A 16,372-nucleotide genomic window follows, 5' to 3' on the forward strand; every position below is an offset into this window, starting at 1 on the left:
AAGGACTGACACAGGCAGGGGGGCTGATTATACAAATATGTCTTTATTATTAGAATATAGGTACATGTTGAGAAGCGCCTAAAGCAGTGCGATGACACAAGCAGCCACCAGGTGTCAGTCCTGCGTAAAAATGACAATGTATTGACGTATACAGCAGAAGGTGTGTGAAAGAAGGCTAAGGGACGGAAGTGACTCTATGACGGGTGTAGAAAGCGCTTGTAAGCGATTGGACAGTGATGGCGGAAGTGGCTCTGCTCCTGCCAGTGATGGCGGAAGTAGTGGAAGAGAAGATGAAGCCGGACCCTGAACGCAACCGTTTTCCGCACTGTGTGGTGTGGACCCCGATTCCTGTGCTGACGTAAGGAAAGGGTGGAGTCCCGCTGTATTCACGCCCAGATACTGTTTATATTGATTTAAGTATAAGTGTATTTAGTTACACGCTTCTGGGTGATGATGACATCTTCATTGTATATGGTTGGGTTTTAGTTTACATACCGCCTGGAAATGTTAATCGGTTTATATATAACAATAAAGCATCGTGCAGGCTGTTGCATAGGCTTGCACAGAAATCATAGACTAACGGAGAGTTTTCGAGTTAAGCCCTGATAATATTCCTATGTTTCTAAAGCTGTTGTGTCACTCACTTATGTTCTGTATTCGATATAGGTTTCCTGTAGCGTATTATATATATATATATATATATATATATACATAGTATGGGCTCTCTATTTCTTTATACAATAAAATAAAAGCTTTCATTTCCTGTGTACTGATGAATTGAGATGTCCTAATATTGGCAATATACATATAGGTGTCCCTCTGTATATCTGTATCCACCAGATGGCTGTTTCCATTCATTGGTCATATGGGAATCTGCACATCAAACGGAGTGATCCGGGACTTCGCTGGACCATATTATGTGTCTGTGAGTTGCACAGGGAACAGTGGTGGGTTTACAGCTCTGGCTCCACAAGGCACAGGGCTTCCACACTGCAGCCCTAACTGTCGACATGTAACAAGTTGTTATCTTTTATTTATATAGATTTTTACGCAGTGTTTTTTTTACAATACGTATTTTCAAGGGGGAATGAATGACACAACTAGAATTGACTAAGACAAATCAATGTTTACCCAAACCTTGAACTATGGATGTAGGTAAAATGATCGCGCCTAACAAAAGTGTAGATGCATATAAAGTGGCCTGCTGATTAAATAACTGTAAAGCTTGAGCAGTTGACTCCTCTTTATTTGCCATAATAAATGTTAGCAACAAAAGTGACATGTTGAAGCCACAGTTCGAGTCATACAGAGAAGTCTGTGTGCCTCATCTCTGCCTCGTACAGGCCAATAGTCACCAGTTTTGACTGCATAAAAGGTTATTTTTCATCATAGCTCAGGTGTAGCTCTACAATCTTCAGTAAGGTTGAACGTTTTTCATCGGTAATTGGCGGTTCTGGGATTCATCTGGCAATATCTACCTTGCACGAATCATAAATCATGGCATCTCTCACCTCTTCGTTATTGTAAATCTGGCTCTAGCAGGAAGACAAGGTGTCAACAATTGATCTCTTATTTTTCTCTTAAAACAATGAAACTAGCCCTAGTTTTCTCTTAAGAGACCGAATAAACCAGTCTCCAACAGCACTGACTGCATGTTGTAGATACTGCTGGGGAGGTAGGCAGCATCTTTATTCATTTCATCTCTTGAGAGAAAGATTGTTCAAACCTTTTAATATACGTAATTTTTCTTAAGAACAAAAAAACCGGTTACTGCTACTTTTAATTTTGTCTTTAACACTCCTTAATCTTCAGTTGCGCAGTGAAATCACCCTTTAGTTTGTTTGCAACAGAATGTACTGCAACGTCAGTTATTTGCTTCCTGTAAAGACATTTCTTCATACATTTCATTCTTGTTTAAATAAAATCCTTGTTATGTTATCTGAGTATCCTGTCTTCTAATTTCAATATAGTACTTGTTATATTCCAACTGTGTTTACATAGGTGACAACATCTTGAATGAATAACCCTTTAAGATCTTAAAGACCCCCTTCTACTAATGTTAAATAGGCCATTTTTGTCATTTAAATGGAATAGGTAAATCATTGAGATTTTCCAAAAGCCACATCACAAAGTGGTAATTCTTACTTGATGCCTTAATCCACCTCACATTTTATCTACATTGCCTTTCACAATCATATATTTATGCTCCCAATGCCTTGCTGCTAAACATAACAATCTTTGTTTGATATTAAAATATAAACCTCATATGTCTTTCCTTCACAAATCACTTCATCCCACTGGGCCACATCCTATTTTATTGAATTCACTATTTATTACTCACAGCCCTCTTCTTTTGTAGGAAGACTGTATGGCCTTTGGAAAGCCAGTGAAGTGAGTACCACCACCCCTTCTGTCTTCCTCTACCACTCTTTCTTATCATTATTTCCTATTAATGTGTTGCAACTTTCTTTAGATACTGGCAGTTAGACCCAAATCTTGTTTATGCCACTGGATCCAATCCATGGGATGCAGCCGTTCATGAAGCATCTGAAGAATATAAACATCGCATGGTACGGAGTACAGGGCTTGTCTCAAATTATTTTTTGTGACTTTTTCTCTCTTACCTATCCCATATCCTCTTTTTCAAATGCTCTAGCATGTGCTCACATCTATCAAACGTGTGTTGTGCAAGTTACCCGTTTCTTTTCCTCCACCACTCATGTCCCACACATCCATAGAGCCTACATCTTCTGTGTCTCTACATCATGTCCCTCCCACCATTGGTGGCGTCCTTCCTTTTCATCCCCATTACATTCTACAGATGTTCAAACATCTAAAACCTCTCTCCCCTTCTTTTCAGCACAACTTGTGCTGTGATAACTGTCACTCCCATGTGGCTATGGCCTTGAATTTAATGAAGTATAACAACACATCTTGGAACATGGTGAAGCTCTGTATCCTGTGTCTAGTATACAGTAAATATGTCAGGTGAGTCTTCTGTCATCTGCCTATCTCTGTGTCTGACTATATATTTCCACATACCGTATTTGCTCGATTATAAGACAAGGTTTTTTCAGAGCAAATGCTCTGAAAAATACCCCTCGTCTTATAATCAGACCTCAAATAGAGGTCTGGCTATGAGACTAAGATCCAGATCCCCCGCAGCGCTGCAGGGGACCCGGATCCTCCTGTCTGGTAACCTCAGCTACTGCCGGCACTTCCACCGGGGCTTCTATCACAGAGCGCCGACGAAAGTGCCGGCAGCAGCGGAGGTTGTCTACACGCGTCGTGCAGACCTTCTCCGGCTGCCAGAGAGGATTCCTCGCAGCGCTGCAGGGAATTTTCCTCTCTGGCAGCTGGAGAACGTCTGCGCGATGGACGCAGACAACCCCCGCTGCTGCTGGCACTTCTGCCGGGGCTTCTATGACGGAGTACCGGCATCACATGACCTTCCAGTGCTCAGTCATAGAAGCCCCGGCAGAACTAACGCCGGCCCCCACTAGACACCAGGGAGTCAGAAGCACTAGTATGTCGGGGGGGGGGGGGGTTATATGGGGGCATAAGGTTTTTCTGGAGGCAGAGTGCCCCATGATATGCCTTTTAACCCCCTTTATGCCACTCTGCCTCTAGAAATGCCCTTTAACATCCTATATGCTACTCTGCCTCCAGAAATGCCTTTTAACCCCTATATGCCACGCTGCCTCCAGAAATGCCTTAAACCCCCCTAAATGCCAATCTGCCCCATAATATGCCTTTTAACATAAGGCATTTCTGGAGGCAGAGTGGCATATAGGGGGTTAAAAGGCATATCATGGGGCAGAGTGGCATATAGGAGGGTATAAGGCATATCAGGGAGGCAGAGTGGCATATAGGGGTATAAGGCATTTCTGGGGAGCAGAGTGGCATATAAGGGGGTATAAGGCATATCTGGGTGGCAGATGTGCATAACTGGGGGGGGGCAGGTTGGCAAATGAAAGGAAACAAAACCAAAAAAAATATTTTTCTCAATCATAGCTTTTTATTAAATATGAAAAAATTAGTTTACACAAATTAATACTTTTAAAACTTTTTCTTTTTTTTCTAAATTAATATTCAGATTTTGGGGGGTCGTCTTATAATCAGGGTCATCTTATAATCAATATGGTATATAATGTTGCACATGTGAGGCTCTGTATGCCTGAAAGCTTGTGCAGTTTTGTGGATTACCCATTTCTTTTGCTATTTATAATTTTGTCATGCTTTCTGTCTTGTTTCTCTGCAGTTTTGGTGCATTTTTGAAAACTTGGCTCCCTTTCCTTTTGATGGTAGGGGCAATGATAACCATTGTTCTTACTTTACATCTGCGGTGAGACTCAGATCGTTTGCGCACTTCTTCATCGCAACTGCCGTGCTACTTTCAAACAAGGTGTCACAGGAGATAGGACAATGTCTTCACATATTGAGGTTCCTTCTCCATTTCAACCTATCTTCAAGAGACTGCATGATTCCCTGCTCATCTTTTTGTTTTTATTATGAAGATACAGGATATATAGTTAAATTTTTTTTGAAAACTTCCCAACTTGTATCATAGTCTCTCATCTGTGCAGGCACATAAAGAATTAATTGGTGTCAGGATCTCACAGAGCATTTCGGTGTTATTGAGAAAATGTTTTGTAGTTAAGGAAAGAGTGTGATTTATCTGGCACTTGTAAATAAAATAAACAGGTACAACACTTATTACAACTCTTTTTTTCTGTGCGGTATAATTTTGTAATTTGTCTTGTGTTGCCTACAACACACAATATAAATATATTCATGATCAAATTTAATTGACCAGAAGTAAGTAATACAGTAGCTCAGGCTTTGCTTGCAAAGGTAGGACTCCACTGGAGTAGAGTAACGTGCTCGAGTATAAAATGATATGAAACAACTGCCATAGGACACTGCCACAGTTAGTATGAACTGTATTGATTTGATTTAAATGTACATTAGTGCAGAAACTATAAACTATGGACTAACTGACTTTCCGGATAAAAAGTATTGTGTGCTAGATAAACACCATGACTCCTTATCATACTGCCTTGTGGTAAACTAATAGAAGTTTCTCAGTCTTGATCACAAAGCCAGTTATTCTGGCTAAAGAAAGCCTATGTAGGAAAAGGTTTCATAAAGAATGAGCTCACCAGAAGAGACGTGGGTCACTTCAGTTTCAGTAGTTGCAAAGATGGCGGTCCTGCTGACCGCCTTGTCGCTTATGGCAGAGGATGCCCAAGGAACAGCCTTCTCTCTGGAGGATCGCCAAGTCTAAGAATGAGTATTTCTCTTTCGGAAAGATCCTTTTTAAGAACTCCACCATCTTCATCAAATTTGAAGGTGACCAGAAGATGTGCGACCATTCTCTGAGTTACAATATCAGTTGGTACCTACGCCACTGCAATTGTTATAACGAGCTCTCAAACTTTATGCGTCTGGCTCTTTTTGTGTAGAACTGTGTGGAACTTTTCAAACATCCCATCTTCTGTGACTGATGTAGCTCTACCTGCGCTGCTTGATTCAGACGAGGAACGAATGATAACACATTTTGGAAGATCTAAAATGGAATTAAGAGGTGGATCAAAAGATGGAGTAAAACATTACATATACACTGTGGGGGACAGTGCAGAACAGAAGATATTTCAGATCTGTGAAATTGAGAAGAACTAAAGAATTTGCAAAGTGCTCTGGAATGAATCATTTGCCCCCCTCAATTGCCGATCTAATTTACAATACGTCCCTTTGCCTTCCACAAGACTGAAAGTGCTATTCAAGGGAGCCTTTAACCAACCTTCCTATTACAGAAGTTTCCAGAAGAATTTGCTTTAGTGCCTTCAGGCTCCAAAGGAAACTATAGGACATTTTTGCCCAGCTGGTGAGAGGAGAGGTTCTATGACTGCTTCTGCCCTTTAGGTTTACGTATATAATTTCATGATATTCAGCCGAGGAATTGTGATGATTTGCGTTTAATGATTACGGTGAAAGTTAAGGGGTGATTGTCGGAAATGGGATTTATTTGGGAAAAGGGGATTCCAGGTGCCGACACACCCTTGTCTAATTTTTTTTAGCTTAAATCCACGTCGCTCAAATAATCACAAGAAAATGCTTCTTTGATAAGAAAATGGAGGGTTTAATGCTCCACATTGGTAATGAAGATGTATGGTAACAAGGATGTAACAGAGATGTAAGTAACTGCTACAATAATGTAAAGATTGTAACAAGGTATTGGGGGAGACCAGGGACAATGACATCATGTTTACAATGTAAGATCAAAAGCCTAAACAAAACCAAACACACTAAACAAAAGCTTCAGGTTTCTTTCACAGATCTTATCACACTTATCACACATTATTTACAAACGGATTCTACTGCTTTCAGAGACACTGCAATACATGATTTACATTTGTATGGTACAGTATTATGACTGTAATTTATATTTTTAATATAATTATGTCATAATGCTCCTAAGGTGTCTGACATAGTCTACATGCTACCTCCACAGTGATAACATTATGTTTGTGCTTTCTTCTGTTTTGTTTAGGAAGCACATCCTTGTTTTTTATTTTACCAAAACTTGGTATAAAACACAGGGATCCTCATTTACGTACTCTACTCACACCCTTTTATTAGTCCGCCATTCATGGTTTGTAATAACAAAGGATTTTGGGCAATAAATGTGCACTACATCCGATTTAGGGTTCAGATTAGTGGTTGTTTAAGCAGCACAATTGCGACACCCCGCGACAACAGCTTTTTAAGTGAACAGTGACTGCTGGAGAATCCCAAATGTCAAGTCAACCACAACACAGCATACCGGACCTCAGGAGATGTCATCAATTTGAGCCAAGCCTAATTTCTATACAGTGATGGGAATTAAGGACTGATGTGCACATCGTTAACGCAACCCCTGCCCTCTTAGTTTTAATGTTATTTTGCTGTTTGGGTGACATGTTTGCGCTTTCTAAGTAAGATGTGTTTGTCATTTTATTTGTATAAATATAAAAAAATACAGAAAACCACAAAAAAATGAGCTCACCCAAAAGTTGACAACTGACAACAATGGCTGCATATAAAGGAGGTGTATTGAACCAAAAAAGATAAGGTTTCTTCGATGCCAGTTGGGCCTTTTTAAATGTTGATGATTTAATAGTAGGCATAAAATGTTTTTATGTTTATTTCTTGTGGAGATAAGGATACTGTTTAGCAGCCCAACAATTAAAAATACCCCTTTTTGGAGAGAAGCCAGGGTTTTTCACGAGGAGCATTTGGACACTTATCATGCAACCATTTGGTCACCAATCTCTGTAAAAGCAGGATGTGCATTAACTTTTTCCACCAACCTTTCCATGCCTTTTAGGATTGTTTCCACAGATTACATGCAGCTGCAGAGAAGCTGCCCACCAAAATCTATTCAGCTGCATCTCCAGATTACAGAAATACCCCACACGCATAGGGCACAAAATTGAACATGCCAATTCCCTTTCCCAAACTTGAAATTTTCAAATTTTTATTTTATGAGGCTTATGTTTTTTATGTGTTTTGTCCTGGTATTGTCTACTAGGAACATCCCATTTTATAAAAAACTCAAATTATGATAAGAAATATATGACCAGGTGCGAGAATCATTTTGGAAACAGCGCCGCTAACTAGCCCTCCAGCGAAACCAAACTAATAAAAAAGATATAGTTGTCAAACTACTCTACTCTTTAGCTGGAGCATTATGCCTGCATGTTCCAAGGGCTAATTCGTAATCCTTTTTTCAATTTACCATTTGTAGCATTTTCTGTAGGTTATACACAAGGCAAATAAACATACTGTAATTGAGTACATTATTATGCATGCACACATTTCCCCTGCTGACTGACTAATCCCCTGGAAGGGTACATAATGTACATGGTAACACAATTTTCTTGGACCAGAAACGACTTGAAGAATGTTTCCGTCTTTTGCATTGTCCCTTGTTAGTGTAGATTTAGACCACAAGTAACTCTACAGAACATAGTACTGCTTATGTCTGTCAATCTTGTGAAGACAGTGGAAAATGTGCACACCAAGTAAAAGACAAATCTGGGATATGCTGAAGAACATCCAGGAGTGAGACAAAGGTTACACCTAGATGCAGTATTTCTTCTGACCCATCATGACTAAAACACATAGTAACAGGGCTAGCCCTAGACCAAGTGGTGCCTGAGGTAACAATACTCTGATGTCCCTCCCTCCCATTTCTTACACTTAATTGGCAATATCTTTGGACAAATACACTCAAAAACTTTACAATGACACCTCACACACACTCATTCTAACACTGTACCCTGACACCCCACACAGCATAGCATAGCACACCAACACACATACATTCATTGTAGCTCTGTATACATGTTCTAACACCGTACACTGACACTCCTCTCATGCATACAAACACCATACATGGAGACACACACTCTAACACTATCACCCCACAAACACACTTATTCTAATCCTCTATATACACACACACACTTATTTTTACCCTGTACACTGACACACATATATTTGAATATATATATATATGATATATTTGGTTATTGCTTAATGTTTCCTATGTCTGCTTGTCAGTAAACGCTGTGGATACCAAAATGGTCACTAGTGGTGTCTTTTTTGGGTTTTGAAGATAGGAAGGTAGTGATGCAGACAAATGCCATGGATATTAAAGTACTTTGTAAGGACTTTAATGTGTATTCTTAAATCTGTGGGGGAAAAAAAATACTTTTTTAACTTCATTTGAAATGGTTATGGGAACACATCTCCTGCAAGCTCAGGAGCTGGGGGGAGGGGTGGGGCAAACACATATGGTTGGATTCTGAAGATCACCTACATGTATTTACAAAGGTGACCAAACAAAAATGTAAAGGGACCACTCAGCCATCATATGCATTAAAGCACATACAGTGTCCCTTTTAAATAATAATCTTCATGGAAATACAGTATATATGTATATATATATATATATATATATATAATTGCTAAGAAAGAGTTAATATTTGTTGCTGTAACTTGCTGCCACTTTTAACTCATCCGTCACTTTCAAGCATTGTGCTAAATGTGCTGCAGTTTGCAAGGCTAAAAATGTAGTGCTTGTTTGGGGTTTGCATTTGAAGCGCACAAAATGCTCACTATCAATGCGACAGGTAGGCATTTTACAGATTGCAATGCCCTTTCTAGCTGTACATTTGCAGACAGTCAGAGGTGTGCCTGCCCTGTGGGTGGAGTATTTTGCACTGAGTCAGTGTTATGAATATCCTATGCGCACATTCACATACCTGAGCTCTCACACAACGCTGTATCTCCTGCACACCTGGACTTGATCTATACAGTCACAAAGGTAAGGATCCATGTGAAAGAATTAATCACAATTTGGGGGACTTAAAAAGTTGGGAGGGGGAAGAAGAGATACAGAATGAGTTTTGGGGAGGGCAATGTGCCCCCCTGATTTTACTTCCTGGTGTTCAATTAGTCTAGGGGGTAGGACTGGACATTCAGCTCATGCAATGGGATACAGAATTCTATATGAAGAGGCAAAATTATCTTCGGAAACACAGAAAGCCTCCCGCTGCTTTTGTAAAGCATCACAATGGATTACGTTTTTTTATAACACACCTAAAGAGTCTCATTGTGGGCACACCTGTTTATAACACAAACCGGAGGAACCTTTCCTATGTGAAGCTATTACCCTGAAACACGCACAACCGTCTTTCCTGTTTATTTCACCTTAACATACTGAAACAAAAAAGATTTTGGGCTTCACATATCTTTATTTAACTGTCTGAAAGAACCATTGTATGCTGTGTATTTGCATTGCAATGAAAAACAGAGACATCCTCTCTTGTGTTTACTTGACACTGACATATGAAGACACTCAGATGTGCTTGTGTAGGGCTGCCTGCAAGCGAATTTCTGTGTGCCTTAGACTGAAAGAGCCAATGTATTGCATGTGTGACATTTACAGCGCAGAGAACACCCTCTTTCTTGTATATTTGGAAAGGACTTACGGAAAAAGAAAGACAGCTGTGCGCCTCAGGCTCCACACTTGTGATTTTGACTAAGTGAATAATCAAGTATTTTAGGCTGTTTGACTACAAAAGGGTTGTCTGACAACATGTTCAATATATAACTGCTGTTGTGAGTGAGAAAAATACTAAAAATACACCTTGCTGTGGAACTGCGGGGAATACTTCCTGCCATGTGTTCACCGCTCCAAAAAAATCCTGTATTTTCTGTATTGTGTATAAAGATTCACAATAAATCTATTCTGTCACATTTAAGCTTGTCTAGTATAACCATTATACTTCCACAGATAATTTTCCTGTGGCTGCGCAAAACATATGCACCAGTTCCATTCTTCTCTTGGACACGCAGTGACTCTCAGTGTTGTTTAAAGTAACACATATTTCCGAAGGGCTCTGCTCCTGTGTCGCTTTACTGTCAGTCAAGTAGATGTGGCAAAGGTACTCTTAGTCTGTCAGCCTCACATGGATAGAAGAGGAAGGCTCTTCGTATGCCTGTGTGATTCTGTCAGCTGACAACACACCTGCTTGTGGGCTAATCTTCTGAAAACTCCATGATCACTTGTGTATGTTGTTCAAACCAAATTGATACCGACTGTAAGCTGTATGTTTATTTTAATGATTATTTCATTTCACAGATATCTTTAGTTTGATTGTTTTCTTTGTCCCATTGTCCTCTATGTTTGTTGTCTGCTCCTGTGACTGTGTTTTCCAACATTTTTTAGGGCCTGGCCCAGGTCTGGACAAACATATGTGAATTTAAACAGCCAGCTACGCAGGTCTTTTGCACCAGAAAGGGATATGTCCATAGACGGCAAAATAAAATAATACGCAGCCAATGTTTCTCTTAGAATAATATGTTTTGCAAGTAGGTAGCAACGGCTCATTAAATTTGAAATAAATAATGTCTTTAAACGACACACAATTGTTCCCGTAACATTCTTGTTATTAGGCTGTAAACATATTTGAAACACAGGCCTTGGTTTTCTGGCCTTCAGGGAAACGAGCCACATCAAAACACCTCTGTTATTGATGATCATGAACACAGACAGAGTGTTCTATCTGGTTGACTGGACACTCAGACGGATCTACCCCATTTATTATGTGACATTGAAGGCTTCTTTTTCTGTAAAAAAAAAAACACTAACTGTGGCATCCATCTTCTTTATTTCTGTGCCATACTCAGGGAGTTCTAATGCAACAAAATGGAGCTATTCATAATCAGTGACATGAAGATAGAGCCACGTTATGCATGTCTCTTTTTGTTATTTATGTAGACCGCCTTTGGTTTTAGGGAAGCAAAATATTAGTTAAACTATGAATACTTAAAAGGGCATTTTGTTTTTAAGTATAATTGTAAAGATATACACCTCTTGAAACAAGTTGAGTCACTGTATCTTAAAGTTAAATTGTCACTTTTCCTGAAGCTACATTCTCAGTTCATTTTAACATACATATCTGTGTAGTGGAGTTAAAAATAAACAAGGAAATCTATGTATCTGAATCCCATTTTATGTGTAAAGCACAAGACGGTTATTTTATGTTAATATTTTTAGGATTTAAGGGATTATTTCTTTGCTTTTGTTACAATATTCCTCCCATTTGGTGCAAGCTGATTCTGGCAGCCTTTGTGTGGGAATAATTTGGAGAAGGGAGTGGATTACTGGACAGAAAACAAATCGTTTATGAGTTTTGCGACAGATTTTAGATTTTAGATTAAATGTAATACCTACAAAAATGGTAATGACTTGGAAACAAAAAATATAAGAAATAGGTAGTCTTATTAATTATATATGAATTATGCTCAAAGCTTTTTATGTTTCTATTAAAAGAGAAATTATCACATCTGAGATAAAACCAGAATGTAATCCAGCACTGAATACCATCTGCCAATTGTTTTTATTTAATGCTCCATTGTTTACTGAGTTATATTTTTTCGTATGAGCAAATCTGCCCTGATTATTCAGTAAAGATAGCCAGCACAAGAGCCTATGTGATTGACTGGTAAAATGCTCCAAAAGTGAGTGCCTTGCATACATGACCGTTTACAGGACCTTATATGTAGAGTTTAATACATCTTATACAACCTACTTTATGAGTAAACCTTGACAAAATGCTTGGCTCATCAAAAAGGGGAAGAGCTGGAGCTGAGCCAGCTAAAATGCCACTTCTTCTGGTAATTTCATCTGTCCTTATGGCTGAAGGCAAGGGGTGGACTGTTAAGTAGGACATGGGACAATTCCTCCCCTGGGGTGCTCTGATTTTAACATTTAGAGCCACTACCTGAAGATGTTTTTTTGTTGAATTGTATATTTTGTGCTCTGCTTATGTTTTTTTTTCTGCATTTTCGTACTTTGAATATATTTTGGGAATAGTCATGTACATTGTATGTGCCAAATTTTCTTTGGGGTGCTTTATGACTTAGGCCACTTTCTTTTACTTGCCACTGGGGTGAATGTTGCCAGCCCTCCCTGATGAAGGCAAGGGCTTATGGTATCCAGCAAGGGAGTCTGGCATGGCCTACATTAAACCAACTCACCTCTCTATGCATTTAGAGAAGGGAAGACTCAAGAAATTACTAAGAATTGTGGACCTGAGGGGATAGATTTCAGATGCTCCTGAGGTCGTGGGGTAACAATATGCCCTATTCACAGCCCCATGTGGTTATGTGAGTAAATTCTTGTGTATATATTTGTGGGAGGAAGAATGCATGTATGAAAGACAGTATATTGACATATTTAGGGCTACTCAGAGTCTCGTTCAGTTAAAAATTCTGGGAGTGGGCTGGTTCCCCCAGTGCCTCACTTTTTACCACCATTCAAATCAGAACTGGCTACCAGAAACTTGGACACTTGGCACGTATGGGTTGTTATATAACAACCATATCATCCCACACTAATATGAGTATTTAATGTATAGGATTCAGTGTATGATTTAGTTTATAAAACTGTAAAATGTATGATTCAGAAGTGACAGATCTGCTTTGACATAGGATATATACCTGTATTCTTTAATATATACTTTGTGAGCCTTGTAGTGTGTGAGAACTAAATTGACTGCTCTTTACTGAGTTAGCCATTGAAGTGAACAGGTGGCATTTGTTACCATTTTCTCCTCCTCCCGTGTTACTATTTTCTTTTTGGGTGGAGTGTATTAAACCTTTAAAAGTCACAGGAGGATGTAGAGCACACATTGTTACACAGGTGTATCTGATTTCTCTTAACCATTCTGTGACTTCTTTACAGAAACACTACAGTATATCACTTTGGTTAGCAATTGTGGCATGTGCACTAACCCTTTGAGTGTCAGAGGTCAAGACACATTTTCACATCATATAAAATTTACTATTGTAAAAGTAAGAACAAGAGAGGATACTTGTCTGGATCTGGTGGCTGACAATGTACAGATTAATTCACAAAAGAAAACCAGTAGAAGCCCCACCTAAATCCTGAACTTTAGGACGACTAACTTCAATAGATTAAGGGCATTCCTGGAGGTAATTGACTTGGATTAACTGTTCTCAGGGAGAAACATCGACGATAGGTAGAATATCTTTATACTAACATCAGGTAATACACTTATAGCCACGCACTCTAAGAAATACAAAAGAAGCAGTATAAAAACCAATGTGGCTTAATAGAACAGTCAGTCAGAAAAAAAGACAGAAGAAAATCTTATTTAACGCATATCAATTAAAGGGATCAGCAGCATCATTTAGAAAGTTTGGTAATGGATAATATTCAGGAATGCACTTTGTCTAACAATATCATTAGTAAGAGTCAGCACGGTTTTATAAAGGACAGATCGTGTCAACTTAATTGCATACTTTGAAGAGGTGAGCAAACAAATGTATCAGGGTGGATGTGAGTCAGGACCAGACTGGACATCCGGCACACCGGGAACAGGCACAATGTGCCCTTGGCCCTGATGTGAGTTATTTGAATTTCGTGAAAGCATTTGATACAGTCCCCCATACAGGTTACTGTAGAAATTGAACAAGATTACAGGCTATATTGCTTGCATCTGAATTAAAAACTGGCTTAAAGATAGAGTTCAGATAGTTGTCATTAATGGAATATTCTCCAGCATGACAAAAGTGATAAGAAGTTACCTCAGGATTCTGTCCTAGGCCGACTATTATTTAATGCAAGATCATCGATGATCTTGCACTGACATAATTACGTAAGGTAATGCAGTCTAGATGCCTGGCACTTCATGACATTAAAAAAGCTTACAAAGCGATCTATGATCGCTTTCTTCGCTTAAACAGTGTTACTGTAATGCCTCAATGTCAAGAGATTCAGCACTGAGATCGGTATTAGGGGCCCCGTGTGTCCCTTACCTGGGCAGTCAATGTCCGCCATACATTGTATGTTTTAAAAGAGCTTAGTAGGCGATAGAGCGGCATACAGGGACACTGAAAACCCACCCCAGGATGCACTGTGACCACTCCACATAGCGGTCACAAGTGCCACTGCAAGAGAGTTTCCAAGAAGCTTTCTAATCACAACATCATTATTAAAATATTTTAAAAAAAATAATTTAAAAATGGGGGGGGGGATAGCTAAATAAATAAATATATAAATAAAAATGTGGCAACATTGAAAAAAATTATGCAGTAACGTCACCATCAGGAGACAGTTTCAACAAAATGCAAAAAAAATTTTTTTTAAAACATTTATTTTTATGAGCAAGTGCTTAATTTAGTGCTGTATCTTCTCAAAAGTCCTGACATGGAAAAAGTTAAAAAAAAGGGTGACTACTTTAAAAAAAATTAATGGTTTGATGTGGTAGATTGGAGTGGCCAATCAGTGACATGAAGATAGAGCCACGTTATGCATGTCTCTTTTTGTTATTTATGTGGACCACCTTTGGTTTTAGGGAAGCAAAATATTAGTTAAATTATGAATACTTAAAAGGGCATTTTGCTTTTAAGTATGTGAAAAATGTGAAAATGTAAAAAAAATTAATGGTTTGATGTGGTAGATTGGAGTGGCCGGGTGCAAATATGTCCCAAATAGGACATAGGCACAGACTGACCAAAATGAAAAAGAAAACAAACACACTTTCCAAATGTGGCCTTTTAGCCCTCAAACAACCAGACAAAGGCATGCATGGGTGGTATCAATGTTCTCAAGAGATGTTGCTAGACAGATATTGAGGTTTTTATTGACAGTGACATATACCAGGAGTGGTAAATTCATACCTGCAGTACAATCTCTGTGAAAAACCCACATATTTTGGCAAAGGCTGGTGGTAAAATGAGTGCATGGAAAGGGTTAAAATACCGCCATTTGAAATTCCCTATGTCCCAAATAGGAAATGATGGCAGAAGGACCATATGTCAAACCATGACTAACCCATGCATAGAGAATATCACTGAACTACGGAGGAGTTGCTGAACACATGTTGGGGTGTTGTTTGGCAGTGACATATACCAGGAGCTGTAAATTCATACCTGAAGTACAATTTGTGTGATAAAAACACAAAATAATTTACTACCGCAAAGGGTGGTAGAAGAATTAGTGCATGGAATGTGTTGAAATACCAACATTTGATATACCTTGGGGTGTCTAGTTTTCAAAAACATATGGTTTGATGGTTTGCATTGGCCGGCTTCAAAGATGTCCCAAATAGCCCATAGGTGCAGAATGACCAGATTTGGAAAAAATGGTTTTGAAATATCAAAAGGCTACTTGTACTTATTTCCCTATAACCTGCACCCTAGTATATGATGTTCATATGCGTCAAAACCCCCAACTGATCTCCAAAAAAAGCACCAGACATGCAACTGATCCTTACATACTGCAAGGGCACCACCAAACTCGTTATCACAACAGGGTCAAAGTAGTGATCCTGCAACTCTATCCACCATGCTCAGAGCAATCTTTCGATCACCCCAGTCAACCAGCCACAACCTATACCAGCTAGAAGGTGCCATAATAGAGAAGCCACTACATAACCACTTTCCAGGTACTACTCAAGACCAACCACATCATGTTGTGACAAAAACACAGATGTAAGGCCAAAAACTCTCTATGGTAAGATCAGACCAAAAAGACTGCAATGCACCCTGCCCTAACTATATAAAACCTTCCTGTACCCATTATCCCAAATATTCCTCCCCAGCTCACTCATCCACTTTGCCAATGGAACCCCTTCCTCTTTAATCCTGCACGCTCCAGGTCCTCCTCTCTCCACCATAAGGCCCTGCATTCTTTGTGCACTTCACCGAGGATCACTCAGTACATAGATGTTGATTGCACACAAAGCCCAAGTAGTTGACAGTTGAACTTGACATTTTAAAGAGTGGGGAA

General features: G+C 39.2%; 2 protein-coding genes across 2 annotated transcripts in view; both read left to right on the forward strand.

Annotated features, from left to right (window-relative positions):
* The first annotated feature begins 206 nt into the window (after positions 1-206).
* On the forward strand, positions 207-4,716 carry TMEM222 (transmembrane protein 222). Its single transcript, XM_053454491.1, has 6 exons — positions 207-358; positions 841-925; positions 2,360-2,391; positions 2,474-2,570; positions 2,861-2,988; positions 4,262-4,716. The coding sequence occupies exons 1-6, from the start codon at positions 237-239 to the stop codon at positions 4,347-4,349; spliced, it is 552 nt and encodes a 183-aa protein (XP_053310466.1). The 5' UTR covers positions 207-236; the 3' UTR covers positions 4,350-4,716.
* Positions 4,717-9,283: 4,567 nt separating this feature from the next.
* SYTL1 (synaptotagmin like 1) overlaps positions 9,284-16,372 on the forward strand; it is a 33,981-nt gene continuing 26,892 nt past the window's right edge. Inside the window, exon 1 of the mRNA XM_053454477.1 lies at positions 9,284-9,373. The gene's annotated coding sequence lies outside the window, so the exon portion shown is untranslated. The remainder of the gene's footprint in view (positions 9,374-16,372) is intronic.

This window comes from Spea bombifrons, chromosome 2, assembly GCF_027358695.1.
Source record: "Spea bombifrons isolate aSpeBom1 chromosome 2, aSpeBom1.2.pri, whole genome shotgun sequence".
Lineage (NCBI taxonomy): Eukaryota > Metazoa > Chordata > Amphibia > Anura > Pelobatidae > Spea > Spea bombifrons.

Bases quoted from the DNA above. Each gene is read 5' to 3' on its own strand.
- TMEM222 (XM_053454491.1), top strand. From the start codon at position 237: ATGGCGGAAGTGGCTCTGCTCCTGCCAGTGATGGCGGAAGTAGTGGAA. The intron at 359-840 runs GTAAGGAAAGGG...TGTATCCACCAG, and splicing joins ACCCCGATTCCTGTGCTGAC to ATGGCTGTTTCCATTCATTG. The intron at 926-2,359 runs GTGAGTTGCACA...CTTCTTTTGTAG, and splicing joins CTGGACCATATTATGTGTCT to GAAGACTGTATGGCCTTTGG.